At 35.2% G+C, this 14,757-nt stretch overlaps 1 protein-coding gene across 1 annotated transcript; it reads left to right on the plus strand.

Annotated features, from left to right (window-relative positions):
- The first annotated feature begins 51 nt into the window (after positions 1–51).
- Positions 52–12,510, plus strand: LOC123556335 (high mobility group protein B2-like). The gene is made up of 5 exons (XM_045346960.2): positions 52–181; positions 9,421–9,609; positions 9,997–10,154; positions 10,918–11,086; positions 11,455–12,510. Exons 2-5 carry the CDS (start codon positions 9,460–9,462, stop codon positions 11,602–11,604), a joined length of 627 nt encoding a protein of 208 aa, XP_045202895.2. The 5' UTR covers positions 52–181; positions 9,421–9,459; the 3' UTR covers positions 11,605–12,510.
- The last annotated feature ends 2,247 nt before the right edge of the window (positions 12,511–14,757 follow it).

A 14,757-nucleotide genomic window follows, 5' to 3' on the forward strand; every position in this document is an offset into this window, starting at 1 on the left:
GCATTCCTAATTATTATTCATTGACGTCAGTTGTTGTTCTGGAATTTCATTGGATCGCGCATCGGTAAAATTGACACTCTAGGCCAATCAGAACAAGTTATTTTCTCATATTCTGCAATACAGCTTGTAACGTAGCGTGGGCCTTCATTGCAAAGCGGTAGAAGTTTAGCTGTCAACTAACGTAAGTAAATTTAATTTTTCTACTATAAAGGAATTTTGTTTGTTAATAAAGTGTTGCAGCGCATTAGAAAAATGATTATGCTTGTTCACTAATGCCTTTTTTAATTTGATTAATTTGATCTTCATAATGCAATATTCATTTTTCTGAAGCCGGTATCTGCATAGTTTTGCATAGCCGGGCGGCCATTTGTGCTTATGAATTTGTGAAAATTGCGTATTTTTAGTTCTGTTTTCAACACAGGGTGTAGATGTTGATGTGGTCTTATGCAAAGAAGCATTCATTCAATCGTTATGTCAGTTTCTTAATTTCCCTATTTAAATTTACGAAAAATGCAGCGCTTCAAAAAAGTTGTGTACTATCTTTGTGATTTATGATCCATCATTTGAGACGGGCCATATGGTGAAAAGCATTTGGGGCTATGTTTTCAATGTAGAATGCATAAAGTTTCACTTTATACAAACCACTTATGTACCAATACTGAAAAACTTTAAGTGTGGCTTGCGCCATATGAAACGTGCTATGTGTAAAAAATTCATCTATAACAAATTACAATATGAAAATCATTGATGTATTATTCAATAAGATTATGCAGAGATGATTTTTAATGGGACTTTCATTCATGACTCGTAAATCAGACATCTTGAAGTGAACTTTGAGGTCGTTCTTTCTTGCTGAATTTTCATGGCGGATTTGTCTTATTCCCTGTTGCTTTCCTATAGAAGCCTATATAAACACTATGCTATATAGTGGCACGGAAAACAGGGTTGTATATGTTTAGTTTTATATCATTTGAAACTGGTTTGTTGTGAAATAAAACGGTTGAAAACGAATTTTCTTTGTCTGAATTATGTCGATAGAGTGTAAAAATGGCGGTTCTTTTGTACATGAGGAAATATTATGCAAATTAGCAAATAGGAAAAAATAGCTTTTTTTTTTCAAAATGGCCAGAGATAGAATTGTGTATAGGAAGTTTTCTAGAAAAAATATGTTGTAAATAAAGAAACATTACTGCTTTTTAGATCCGTTTTTCTTTATTTTTTGTAAGATAAAACTAACATAACCAGTTTTAGTTGCTTAAAACTGGGAATTATGCATTTCAAGATTATTTTAGGGGATCAGGGTGTGCTTCATCAAATATGTCACACTGGAAAATGAAGATAACTTCCATGTTTTGATATTATAAATGAAGCACTTTAATCAAATAGCTCAATGTAAGAAATGAAATGAAGATCTTTTACACTGCTGGGAAAGTGGTACATTCACAAAAATAATAAATAGTAATAATTATAAAACAGGTCTCAGAAAAGTAAAAAATTAGCTATATAGCTATACTGGTACTGATGATAAACATGGACAGAAAATGAGTTTTTTTACTTGTAACCTTTTTTATTTCTGAAAGTGTTGTCAATGGTTGGTATCAAAATAAAGCTTAACATTTGCTGAAAAATTGACATCATTTATATTTAGTAAGCAAACTCTCATGAAGTGAGGCCCTGAAAGGGGTATGTAAAATGGGGACTGTACGAACGTTGACAGATGATAAATTCAACCACTTTATCATTTACAAAATTATCTCCATATTATATTGAAACTTTCCCAAAAATGCAATCATTTCCGGACCAAGTAATGAAAAGTGACCCGATGTCAGGCCTTCATGTGTTGACAGTGAGCATGTTAAAAAACATCCTCTTCCCCAGTAATTTTGGATAAATATTTTTTTAAACAGATAAATGTAAGTCATTTATTTATACAGAATATTTACCAGTTTTGTTTTTGTTTACACCAGTTGGTGTTGTAAGTGATTGCTATTAGTTTGGTGTTCAATTAGATAAATAACCGATTGAAATCGAAGCATTCAAAGGTGGTCGACTTTATCATCTGTCAAAATAATAATTATTCAATATATGTGAGTAGATTCTATCAGATATAAAACAGTTGTTATCCCATCCAGATGTTTAAATCACAAAAACTGAGATCTATGCAGTTTCAGTTTGAATGTCTGCAATAAGTCATTGCTAAATTAGTCTTAAAGGCCTAGATTTTGGCAGTGGGCCAAGGGATTTCTGTCTTCACCAGCACAGTTGGGGGCTAATGACCATCACAGTATGGTTCCAATAAACAAGGGTCAATGTTTATTGGAGAGTCAGTCTACCTTACAAGTGTATCAATTAGTGAGAAAGGGAAACAATGTAATTTATTTTAAATTAATGAATAATTGATAACATTTAAAGTTATATCAGTTTCTTTTTGGCATTTCTATGTAAAGAAAAATATTTGTTGATCAAACACAATAATAAAATAATCAGAAACTTTTTTCACATTCTGTCTGGAGAATTGTGATATTTCTGAAAAATGTGACTTTCACGCATCTAAAGCTTGCAGAATACTGTAAATAACATTTGTCTAAATTGAAAACAGAATGTGAATTTCAAAGTTACAAAGCAAAGCATGAAAAAAAGTTCTTTTTGGCAACATACTGAAAATGAAAATTGAGTATAGATGGAACACAATAATTTTATATTCAAATAATGTTGATTACATGAATACATGAAAATCAATTTCCAAATCGAAAAATATTGTTTGTTAGCACAAAGAACTCAGGAAGTTTTCAGTATACTTGTGTTTTATTATCATTATTATTTTCAATTTTATTACTGTATCTTTTATCATCCTATATGTAATATAATAATAATAATAATTATAATAATATACTAATGATAATATAATGATAATAATAATAATAATTACATTATTATGATTATTTCTATTATTATTATTATCATTATTATTGTAACATTAAAGTAATAGTTATTATCATCTACATAATATCAAAATATTAATTATTATAATTCCACATTTACTGAAGAAAAATTAATTTCAACTCCACTGCACACATCTTCTTGGTCTAGTTGGGGTCCCTGCTGAGCTAATTGCCCTCTAATCAGTTGCTATTACATAATAGTTGATAAGCAGCAGATAAGATGGGAGTTGTATATTGGATTTGTGGGGGGACACTTATATAGTAGCGAATCTAGGCAATGATGATTTTCACAAGTGACACATTCCTTAATGATTTATCGCAAACTATTGCTGCATTTGTTGTCCTTCATCATATAAACCAATTGGATGTGACTATGGCCATTTTGCATTTGATTTTGACATAATTTGCATTGTTTTAATGGTTTTATAGGTAGTTACATACAATGTAGATTTAGATATATAGCTGATTTGTTATTTTTCTGGGACCTGATTAAAATTGACTGAATTTCAGTCTTTAAATTTACAAATTGCACATAGAAAAACTATTAAATTAACATTTGTCCCTTTTTAGCTCACCTGAGCAATGCTCAGGTGAGTTTTTCTGATCGCTCAATGTCCGGCGTCCGGCGTCTGTCGTCTGTCGTCCGGCGTCTGTCAACATTTAGCTTGTGTATGCGATAGAGGCTGTATTTTTCAATTAATCTTCATGAATATTGGTCAGAATGATAACCTTGATGAAATCTAGGCCGAGTTCGAAAATGGGTCATCTCGGGTCAAAAACTAGGTCACTAGGTCAAATCAAAGAAAAACCTTGTGTATGCGATAGAGGCTGTATTTTTCATTTAATCTTCATGAATATTGGTCAGAATGATAACCTTGATGAAATCTAAGCTGAGTTCGAAAATGGGTCATCTCGGGTCAAAAACTAGGTCACTAGGTCAAATCAAAGAAAAACCTTGTGTATGCGATAGAGGTGGTATTTTTCAATTAATCTTCATGAATATTGGTCAGAATGATAACCTTGATGAAATCTAGGCCGAGTTCGAAAATGGGTCATCTCGGGTCAAAAACTAGGTCACTAGGTCAAATCAAAGAAAAACCTTGTGTATGCGATAGAGGCTGTATTTTTCAATTTTTCTTCATGAATATTGGTCAGAATGATAACCTTGATGAAATCTAGGCCGAGTTCGAAAATGGGTCATCTCGGGTCAAAAACTAGGTCACTAGGTCAAATCAAAGAAAAACCTTGTGTATGCGATAGAGGCTGTATTTTTCATTTAATCTTCATGAATATTGGTCAGAATGATAACCTTGATGAAATCTAAGCTGAGTTCGAAAATGGGTCATCTCGGGTCAAAAACTAGGTCACTAGGTCAAATCAAAGAAAAACCTTGTGTATGCGATAGAGGTGGTATTTTTCAATTAATCTTCATGAATATTGGTCAGAATGATAACCTTGATGAAATCTAGGCCGAGTTCGAAAATGGGTCATCTCGGGTCAAAAACTAGGTCACTAGGTCAAATCAAAGAAAAACCTTGTGTATGCGATAGAGGCTGTATTTTTCAATTTTTCTTCATGAATATTGGTCAGAATGATAACCTTGATGAAATCTAGGCCGAGTTCGAAAATGGGTCATCTCGGATCAAAAACTAGGTCACTAGGTCAAATTAAAGAAAAACCTTGTGTATGCGATAGAGGCTGTATTTTTCAATTGATCTTCATGAATTTTGGTCAGAATGATTGCCTTGATGAAATCTAGGCCGAGTTCGAAATGGGTCATCTCGGGTCAAAAACTAGGTCACTAGGTCAAATCAAAGAAAAACCTTGTGTATGCGATAGAGGTGGTATTTTTCAATTGATCTTCATGAATTTTGGTCAGAATGATTATTTTGATAAAATCTAGGCCGAGTTCGAAAATGGGTCATCTGGGTTCAAAAACTAGGTCACTAGGTCATATCACGTAAAAACCTTGTGTATGCGATAGAGGCTGTATTTTTCATTGATCTTCATGAATTTTGGTCAGAATGATTGCCTTGATGAAATTTAGACCAAGTTCGAAATGGGTCATCTCGGGTCAAAAACTAGGTCACTAGGTCAAATCAAAGAAAAACCTTGTGTATGCAATAGAGGCTGTATTTTTCAACTGATCTTCATGAAATTTAGCCAGAATGATTACCTTGATAAAATCTAGGCTGATTTCGAAAATGGGTCATCTGGGGTCAAAAACTAGGTCACTAGGTCAAATCGAAGAAAAACATTGTGTATGCAATAGAGGATGTATTTTTCAATTGATCTTCATGAAATTTGGTCAGAGTGATTGCCTTGATGAAAACTAGGTCGGTTTTGAATATGGGTTATCTGAGGTCAAAAACTAGGTCACTAGGTCAAATTAAAGAAAAATCTTGTGTATGAGATAGAGACTGTTTTTTTCAGTTGATATTTATGAAATTTGGTCAGGTTGATTGCCTAAATGAAATCTAGGTCGAATTTGAATATGGGTCATCTGAGGTCAAAAACTAGGTCACTTGGTCAAATCAAAGAAAAAACTTCTGTATGTGATAGAGGCTGTATTTTTCAGTTGATCTTCATGAATTTTGGTCAGAATGATTGCCTTGATAAAATCTAGGTCGAGTTTGAACATGGGTCATCTAGGGTCAAAAACTAGGTCATATATAAGAAAATGCTTGTTTTATCGCAAGAGACCAATTTTTTGGTCCAATCTTAATGAAAAATGGTCAGAATATTTGTTTCCATGAAATCACTAGGTCAAACATGTTTTACACTGTTATGGAGTGTTTCTTAGGTGAGCGACCTAGGGCCATCTTGGCCCTCTTGTTTCCTTTTAGTTAAAAGACTGTTCCACTGTTAATTATAAAAGAAGTAGACTTAGGCCTACAGGTTTCTTAAGTTCCAAGAAGAATTAAAGTATATTTTGATAGAGAGATTATTGATTTTTAACTCTCACTGATTGTTGGGTAACAATCATAACCTACCCAACCATATCAAAATGATTTGCAAAGTAATAACAGAATTTTTTTTAAATGTCAATTGGCCAACTTGTGCCTTAGCAAGTTATAAACTTAGTTTCCATCTGTGTGACAGTTTTGTATAATAAATGATCAGTAGTTTACACATTTATGAGATTCTGATTGCCTCTTTTTGAACAGAAAATTTTTTGGAAAAAAAAGTCAGATTTGGCAAGATAAGTGCAAAAACTGTAATATTGTCGAAAGGTGTTGGGGGGGAGGGTATCCTCTTATTTCCTTTTTTTATGATGCGGGAGGCATATAGTGATTGTCCTGTCCGTCCGTACGAGGTTAACCAAATGGGACCATTTCGTCTAGCATCAATACCCCTAACTAGGATGACTTGATACTAGTGCAGATGTAACCTGTGACAATTCCTCATCTTCAGACATCACCTGACCTCAGTTTGACCTTGACCTCATTTTGGACTTAGGTTGCTTTATATGGGCCATCTCTTGGTTAATCAAATGGGACCGTTTCGTCTAGCATCAATACCCCTTACTAGAATGACTTGATACTAATGCAGATGTTACCTGTGACCATTCCTCATCTTCAGACATCACCTGACCTCAGTTTGACCTTGAACTTGACCTCGTTTTGGACTTCGGTTGCTTTGCATGACAAGGATGCCACCAGGGGGCATCAAGCGTTTATTGAACACAGCTCCTTGTTTCTTTTGGTAAATGGGCAATCACAGCCCTGAGTTTACATGATTTTGCAAAATTTTAGAAAAAGACGAAGTTGAATTACCATTTTTGGGTGTGGTGACCAGCTTCCAGTAAATGAAGTCTGAATTTGTCATAACTCATGGTCACAGTCACATTAAAGTTGGTCTGTATGAGGAGATAGAAGAATAAATCTTGATTGTTGTTTTTAGCTCACCTGTCACATAGTGACCAGGTGAGCTTTTGTGATCACCCTTCGTCCGTCGTCAGTCAGTGCGTCAACAATTTCTTGTCTGTACGATAGTGGTTTCATTTATGATATTATTTAACCAAACTTGCACACAACTTGTATCACCATAAGATCTTGGTTCCTTTATTGAACTAGCGAGATTCCATTATGGCTTCTAGAGTGATGGCCCCTGAAAGGGCCAGAATTAGCTATTTTGACCTTGTCTGCACAATAGCAGCTTCATTTATGATTTGAATTTAATCAAACTTGCACAAAACTTGTATCACCATAAGATCTCGGTTCTTTTCTTGAACCGGCCAGATCCCTTAATAGGTTCCAGAGATATGGCCCCTGAAAGGGCCAAAATTAGCTATTTTGACCTTGTCTGCACAATAGCAGCTTCATTTATGATTTGATTTTAACCAAACTTGCACACAACTTGAATCACCACAAGATCTTGCTTCCTTTCTTCAACTGGCCAGATTCCATCATGGGGTCCAGAGTTATGGCTCCTTAAAGATCCAAAATTGGCTATTTTGGCTTTTGCAGCCATATAGAGACTTCATTTATGGTTTTATTTGATACAAACTTCCAAAATATCTTCAACAACAATAAATCTTGGATTCCATGACAAATCAGATCCAATCGTAGGTTCCAGTGTTATTTTATATCTGATTACCTCCCCTGATTGTAATCAAAATGGATTTATATCAGTAAGTTCTTGTAGGACTTATTTGAAATTTCATTATTGTTATTAGTTGGACTGAGGCAATCAGGGTAGATAAGTATGGACTGATTTTATGTCAAATTACCTCCCTTTATTTCAAATTAAAATAGGTATATCTCCATAACTAATGAAGATACTGATCTGAAATTTCATTTATGTCAACAGATTTATTTGGCAGATCCTTCTTTTGTTCACTTACAATTTTTTTTTTTAATTACTTCCCTTTTACGTACTATAAATAGCTTATTTTTAGTAACTTTTTTGTTATTGGCCGTAGGGAAAAATCGAGACCACTTTCCTGTGGTACAACATGGATGGTACCTCCAATTTTTAGGTGTATTTTGACATATCTATTCCTTGTTAGAATTTTTGTTTCTTTTTGGTTAAATTTCTTCCCTTTGTTGTTCCTGTCCTTTGGACTTAGATATTTTTTCTGAGGACCTTCTTGTCCTCAAGTGCAAAGGTAACAGGTGAACGATATAGGGCCATCATGGCCCTCTTGTTTAAGGTAAAACTCTCTGCACAACAATAGTTATACCCCCACAAAACGAAGTTTGGGTGGGGGTATATAGAAGTTAGCTTGGCAGTCGGTCGGTCCGTTGGTTTTCATGGTTTCTGAATGATAACTGTTGAAAGGCTTGGTACACAGGTGTAACATCAGAAAATACAGGCCAAGTTCGAAATTGGGGTCAGTAGGTCAAAGGTCAAGGTCACAGTGACCCTGAACAGTAAAACGGTTTCCGGATGATAACTCATGAAAGGCGTGACCGATTTAAATAATTTTTGGTACACAGGTGTAACATAATAAAATACAGGTCAAGTTCGACTTTGAGGTCAGTAGGTCAAAGGTCACAGTGACTCGGAACAGTTAAATGGTTTCCGGATGATAACTTCAGAACGCTTGGGCCTAGGATCATAAAATTTGGTTCACAGGTGTAATATCATAAAATACAGGTCAAGTTCGACTTTGAGGTCAGAAGGTCAAAGGTCACAGTGACTCGAAACAGTTAAATGGTTTCCGGATTGTAACTTGAGAACGCTTGGGCCTAGGATCATAAAATTTGGTTCACAGGTGTAATATCATAAAATACAGGTCAAGTTCGACTTTGAGGTCAGTAGGTCAAAGGTCAAGGTCTCAGTGACTTGGAACAGTCAAATGGTATCCAGATGATAACTTGAGAACGCTTGGGACAAGGATCATAAATTTTTGTACACAGGTGTAACATGATTGAATACAGGTCAAGTTCGACTTTAAGGCAAGTAGGTCAAAGGTCAAGGTCAGAATAACATGAAACAGTTAAGCGGTTTCGGGGCGATAACTTGAGAATGCTTGGGCCTAGCATCATGAAAATTGATAGGGAGGTTGGTTATGACCAACAGATGACCCTTAATTATTTTGAGGTCAGTAGGTCAAAGGTCAAGGTCACATAGACCTGGAACATTTAAACTGTTTTCGGACAATAACTTCAGAACGCTTGGGACTAGGATCACAAAACTTAATAAGGAGGTTGGTCATGACCAGTAGATGACCTGTATTGATTTAAGAGTTCCAAAGGTCAAAGGTCAGAGTGACCCGGAACATTTAAACCTTTTTCGGACAATAACTTGAGAACACTTGGGCCGAGGATCTTGAAACTTCATAGGGAGGTTGATCATGACCAACAGATGACCTCTATTGATTTTGAGGTCAGTAGGTCAAAGGTCAAGTAAGTTCAGCTTTGACATTGGCTTAGATCTGTGACAAGGCCATATTGTGGGGGTATAATTCGTCACTCCTGTGACAACTCTAGTTTAATTTTGATTTAATAGCAGCAAGGTTCTTTTCTTTCAGACTTTCTGAACATCTAAACACTTATTCTTCTGATTCATCATGCCTAAGAACAAGGGAGATAAGCCAAAGGGACGTATGTCCTCCTATGCATACTTTGTACAGTGTTGTCGTGAAGAACACAAGAAGAAACATCCAGGAGAGAATGTTGTGTTTGCAGAATTCACTAAGAAATGTGCTTCAAAATGGAAGGTAAATTGAATTTTAAATCTATTTTACATTTAACTCAGCAACATATTCCTTACAGGTAAACCACTAGTTAAGTTCAGTCATATATAATCTTTTAGAAGACTGCACACAAGATCCTTCACACTTACACAATGTGCATGTCATTTTATACCAGATTGAGGCCAGTTGATATTCTCTTGACAGTGTGATGAATGCATGGCATTTCAAATTTTCCCATCTACTTTCGATACATTTTGGAGGTAATCAATTTATCCTTAGATAACACACTTCTTGGAGTTGAATAAGAAATGCTGATGTTTTCAACTGCATTGCATAAGAATACTTCTGGAAAATGGTTGAGTACAGTACTTAGTAACCCCAAAAGTAATAATCTAGGCTACTATTTTACAGGAGATGACACCAAAAGAGAAGAAGCGTTTTGAGGAGATGGCAGAGAAGGACAAGGCACGCTATGAAAAGGAAATGTCTACTTATGTTCCACCAGCAGGCGGACCACCCGCTAAAGGGAAGAAGAGAGCCAAGGATCCCAATGCTCCTAAAAGAGCACTGTTAGTATAGCAGTATTTGTTATAATGAAAGCCTTCTGGTTCTTTGGGTACTGAGTTGGAGCGCATAGCACAGGGCCAAGCCCTCCATGAAACTCCGATAACATTTGACACTTTTGTAGTTATGCAACAGCCATTAGATTCTGAGTACTTGGTTTACCTAAAAGTAATGTGTAGTCTTTCACTGGTAAAGACTACACTTAAACACAGAATAGTATGAATTATAAATGATCTGAAATTCTTATAAGAAAAATTTGCGTAAGTGAAGACAAAGATATACATTATTATATTGTGTCTTACAACTCTACTAAAGAGTGGCAAAGTACATGACATGTATATTTATAATTTTGTGATGTTTTAATATCAATTTGTGTACTTTGATGAGACCTTATCAAACAGTAAAAATATATATCACAAACAACATAAAAATAAAAACCCACAATTTAAAAAATAGGAAAAGAAGTGTGTAAACATTATAGAACTAAGTTTTCAGAACTAACATCGTGAAATCAAGTTAGGCATGGTGTTGTGCAGGTAAAATGGGAAGAATTAGCACAAGCTAAAAATTGTTTATTTGTTTAAGACCGAAATATCTTTCACTTGCCTCTCGTTAAAATATTTCATCTTGAATTCACTTGGTTAAAGATATTTTGACCTTATATTGAAGCAAAATGATGTAATATAGTTCTTAAAATTTCTTCAACTTTGTAATGTTGATTATGAAACTGTAGCTGAATTTGTTCTTCATTATTTTGTTTTATTCCAGGTCTGCTTTCTTTGTATTTTGCAACGAGGAGAGACCAAAAGTGCGTGCGTTACATCCTGGACACACAGTGGGAGATGTAGCCAAGGAACTGGGCAAGCGTTGGGAGGCTGTGAGTGACAGGTCCAAGTTCGAAAAGTTGGCTGCAGAAGACAAGAAAAGATATGAGGCTGTAAGTGTTTACAAACATTTAGTCACATATTTTTTTCTGGTTGATGCTTCAGGTGCACATTTGAAGTTTGCAGTATACTAGGTTGTTTTGGACAGTGTCTCGTACTAAAACTGCAGATCAGTAAGTCATGTTTTTCACACAGGCTTTTAGGTCACATGGTATTTTACGGCAGAGGCTATCAGCTTTTATTTTTAAATTCTTTTTGAGCTTGTCATATAATTCTTCATGTTAAGTATTCAGTGGATCCGATACAAGTTTACTGTTAATAGGTATTTGTCCAAAGTAACTCACCTTCACTTATGCAGTCAGCTTTTTGATAAATGTTAAGTATGGAATTATTTGGAAAAAAGAAACTTGTTTATGTGCAGGAGATGGAGAGATACAGGTCTGGTGGTGGTGGTGGTGGAAGCCCAAAGAAAGCAGCTGGACGATCACCACAGAAGAAACAGAAGGTAGAAGAAAGTGAAGAGGAAGAAGATGAGGAGGAAGAGGAAGATGAGGATGAAGATGACGAGTAGACTGATTGAATAGAGTTGACTTCAGTAAAATCATGAACAAATGAGTCATACCTGGCCTCATTTAGAATTTATAATTCAAGTTAAAATGATAGAAAAATGATACCTGTAAAATTCAATTGAGACAATTGTCAACTTCTGTTAAGAAAAGAATGTATTTTTTGAGAAGATATAATGGTTTAAAAGTTAATATCTGAAAGCATTGAAAATACTTTATTGTAAAAAGAGCTTAAATGGCAAATTAAGGTAACTTGTTGAAGAATTACTTATTGATACATATACTCTGATGTATACATTTATCTGTTATATATATGGAAGGATGGATGCTGTATGTTGGTAATTTAGAACTGCTTTAATATTCATCATTCTGCATTAGCCTCATTTCAACATATTTGTCTCAACTCTTCCATAAACCATCATAATAATATTTTAGTGCTGAAGACTTACTGAAATTTGTCCATTCTAAATCATTCTTAACATTGCAGTATGATTCCTTTCTAAGGGATTTTTTAAAACAACTACTTGTCCACTTTTTCCCCCCGCATAATGAAAACAGATTATGGACACGTCCACTATTTCATCCATGTTCATCTTGTAAATACCCATTTTCATTTAATGTTATTTGTTTATATTTTAACCCTTTTATCGGCATCTTATTATCATACAAGTTATTTATTAAATATGTCTAGTTACGCATTTTGTCATAAGTTATATATTTTGATCTGACTTAATCCACCAACTGTGAAAAGGAGACACTATTTTTGTGTATGAAAATAAGATACTCTGTAAAATGTTAATGTTGTTTTAATTGTATGAAAGTGCTCAAAGCGAATGTCTGTACATATCTGTATATGTAAAGTAGAAGTCCATGTCTGAAATGTTCTGTAAAATAAATTAGTTTTACAGTGACCTGTATTATTTCCCTTCTTATATTTACATGTCCCGCGATTGGTTTATTTGTAGAGAAACATAAAATTCAAGCTATGTTTTCTGATAAGCATTACGTTTAAGAAGAAATGTTTCAGTACTTGATATGCAGCAGATTGCTGTAAAGACATGTGACGCTAAATTGTTTAATTAATAGGTCATCCGAACCAAAGGTTCAGGCTAAGTTGTTAGTTCAGCGGATGGTCTGAAAACAAGCTATTGGATTCGCCTGTGCACTTGTGTTCATGTCTCAGTTTAGATGAGTTATTGTATGTAACTTAGTGTTTCAGTAACCACTCCTGGGAATGGATTGTACCTTCACAAATGTATTGTGGTAAACTGATTTACATTGTACAGGTTCCACAACTCTATTTTGCTTTTCAGCTCACCTGAGCCAAAGGCTCGAGGTGAGCTTTTGTCTCTGCTCAATGTCCTTCATGTGTCTATTTCGTTAAAAAAACATGGCTGCCATGGGGCGGGGCTTATTTTCCCTATATGGCTATGTTGTAAATTTCAAAAATCTGCAAAACCACTGGGCAGGCTTACTCTAAACCTCACAGAAATGATCCTTGGGTGGCCCTCTATCAAAATTGCCCAAAGAATTGAAACATTCAGAACTCTGGTTGCCACAGCAACAGGAAGGAAAATCTTTAAAACTCTTCTTCTCATGAACATTTCTCATCCAATCTTCACCAAACTTCACCAAATGTGTTTGACCATAAGACCTCGGCCAATTTTGATAACTAGCCAGATCCGCCCAGGCACTTGAATTATGGCCCTTTTTAGCTCACCTGTCAAATAGTGACAAGGTGAGCTTTTGTGATCACCCGGCGTCCGTCCATCAACAATTTCTTGTCTGCACGATAGTGGTTTCATTTATCTTATTTTAACCAAACTTGCACACAACTTGTATCACCATAAGATCTCGGTTCCTTTCTTGAACTGGCCAGATCCCATTATGGGTTCCAGAGTTATGGCCCCTGAAAGGGCCATAATTAGCTATTTTGACCTTGTCTGCACAATAGCAGCTTCATTTATGATTTTATTTTAACCAAACTTGCTCACAACTTGTATCACCATAAGATCTTGGTTCCTTTCTTGAACTGGCCAGATTCCTTTATGGGTTCCAGAGTTATGGCCCCTGAAAGGGCCAGAATTAGCTATTTTGACCTTGTCTGCACAACAGCAGCTTCATTAGCTCGACTTTTCGAAGAATAAGTAGAGCTATCCTACTCACCACGGCGTCGGCGTCACACCTTGGTTAAGTTTTTCGTACCAGTCCACATTTTGACAAAGTCTTTTGAGATAAAGCTTTGAAACTTTCAACACTTGTTTACCATCACCATGGCCAGTTATAGGCAAGAACACATAACTCCATCAGGGATTTTGGCTGAATTATGGCCCCTTTTGACTTAGAAATCATGGTTAAGTTTTTCGTACCAGTTCATATTTTGACAAAGTCTTTTGAGATAAAGCTTTGAAACTTTCAACACTTGTTTACCATCACCATGTCCAGTTATAGGCAAGAGTGCATAACTCCGTCAAGGATTTCAGCAGAATTATGGCCCCTTTCGACTTAGAAATCTTGGTTAAGTTTTTCGTACCAGTTCATATTTTGACAATGTATTTTGAGATAAAGCTTTGAAACTTTCAACACTTATTTACCATCACCATGTCCAGTTATAGGCAAGAGCACATAACTCCATCAAGGATTTTGGCTGAATTATGGCCCTTTTTGACTTAGAAATCTGGGTTGCGTTTTTCGTACCAGTTCATATTTTGACAAAGTCTTTGAAGATAAAGCTTTGAAACTTTCAACACCTGTTTACCATCACCATGTCCAGTTATAGGCAAGAGTACATAACTTCATCAAGGATTTTGGCTGAATTATGGCCCCTTTTGACTTAGAAATCTTGGATAAGTTTTTCGTACCAGTTCATATTTTGTGTAGAGTGTTTGACGTATGGCTTTGAAACTTTTATCACTTGTTCAGTATAATAGTCTCTATCTGTAGGAAAGAGTACATAACTCTGTCTTATATTTTTGCTGAATTATTGCCCTTTTTGGACTTGGAAATTGGTTCTGATTTCATACAAGTCCACGTTTTTTCAAAACTATTTGACATACGGCTTTTAAACTTTGAACACTTGTTTATCATCATGATTTCCATCTGTAGGCAAGAGTACATAACTCTGACAACTATTTTGGCAGAATAATGGCCCTTTTTTT

This window comes from Mercenaria mercenaria, chromosome 5, assembly GCF_021730395.1.
Source record: "Mercenaria mercenaria strain notata chromosome 5, MADL_Memer_1, whole genome shotgun sequence".
Lineage (NCBI taxonomy): Eukaryota > Metazoa > Mollusca > Bivalvia > Venerida > Veneridae > Mercenaria > Mercenaria mercenaria.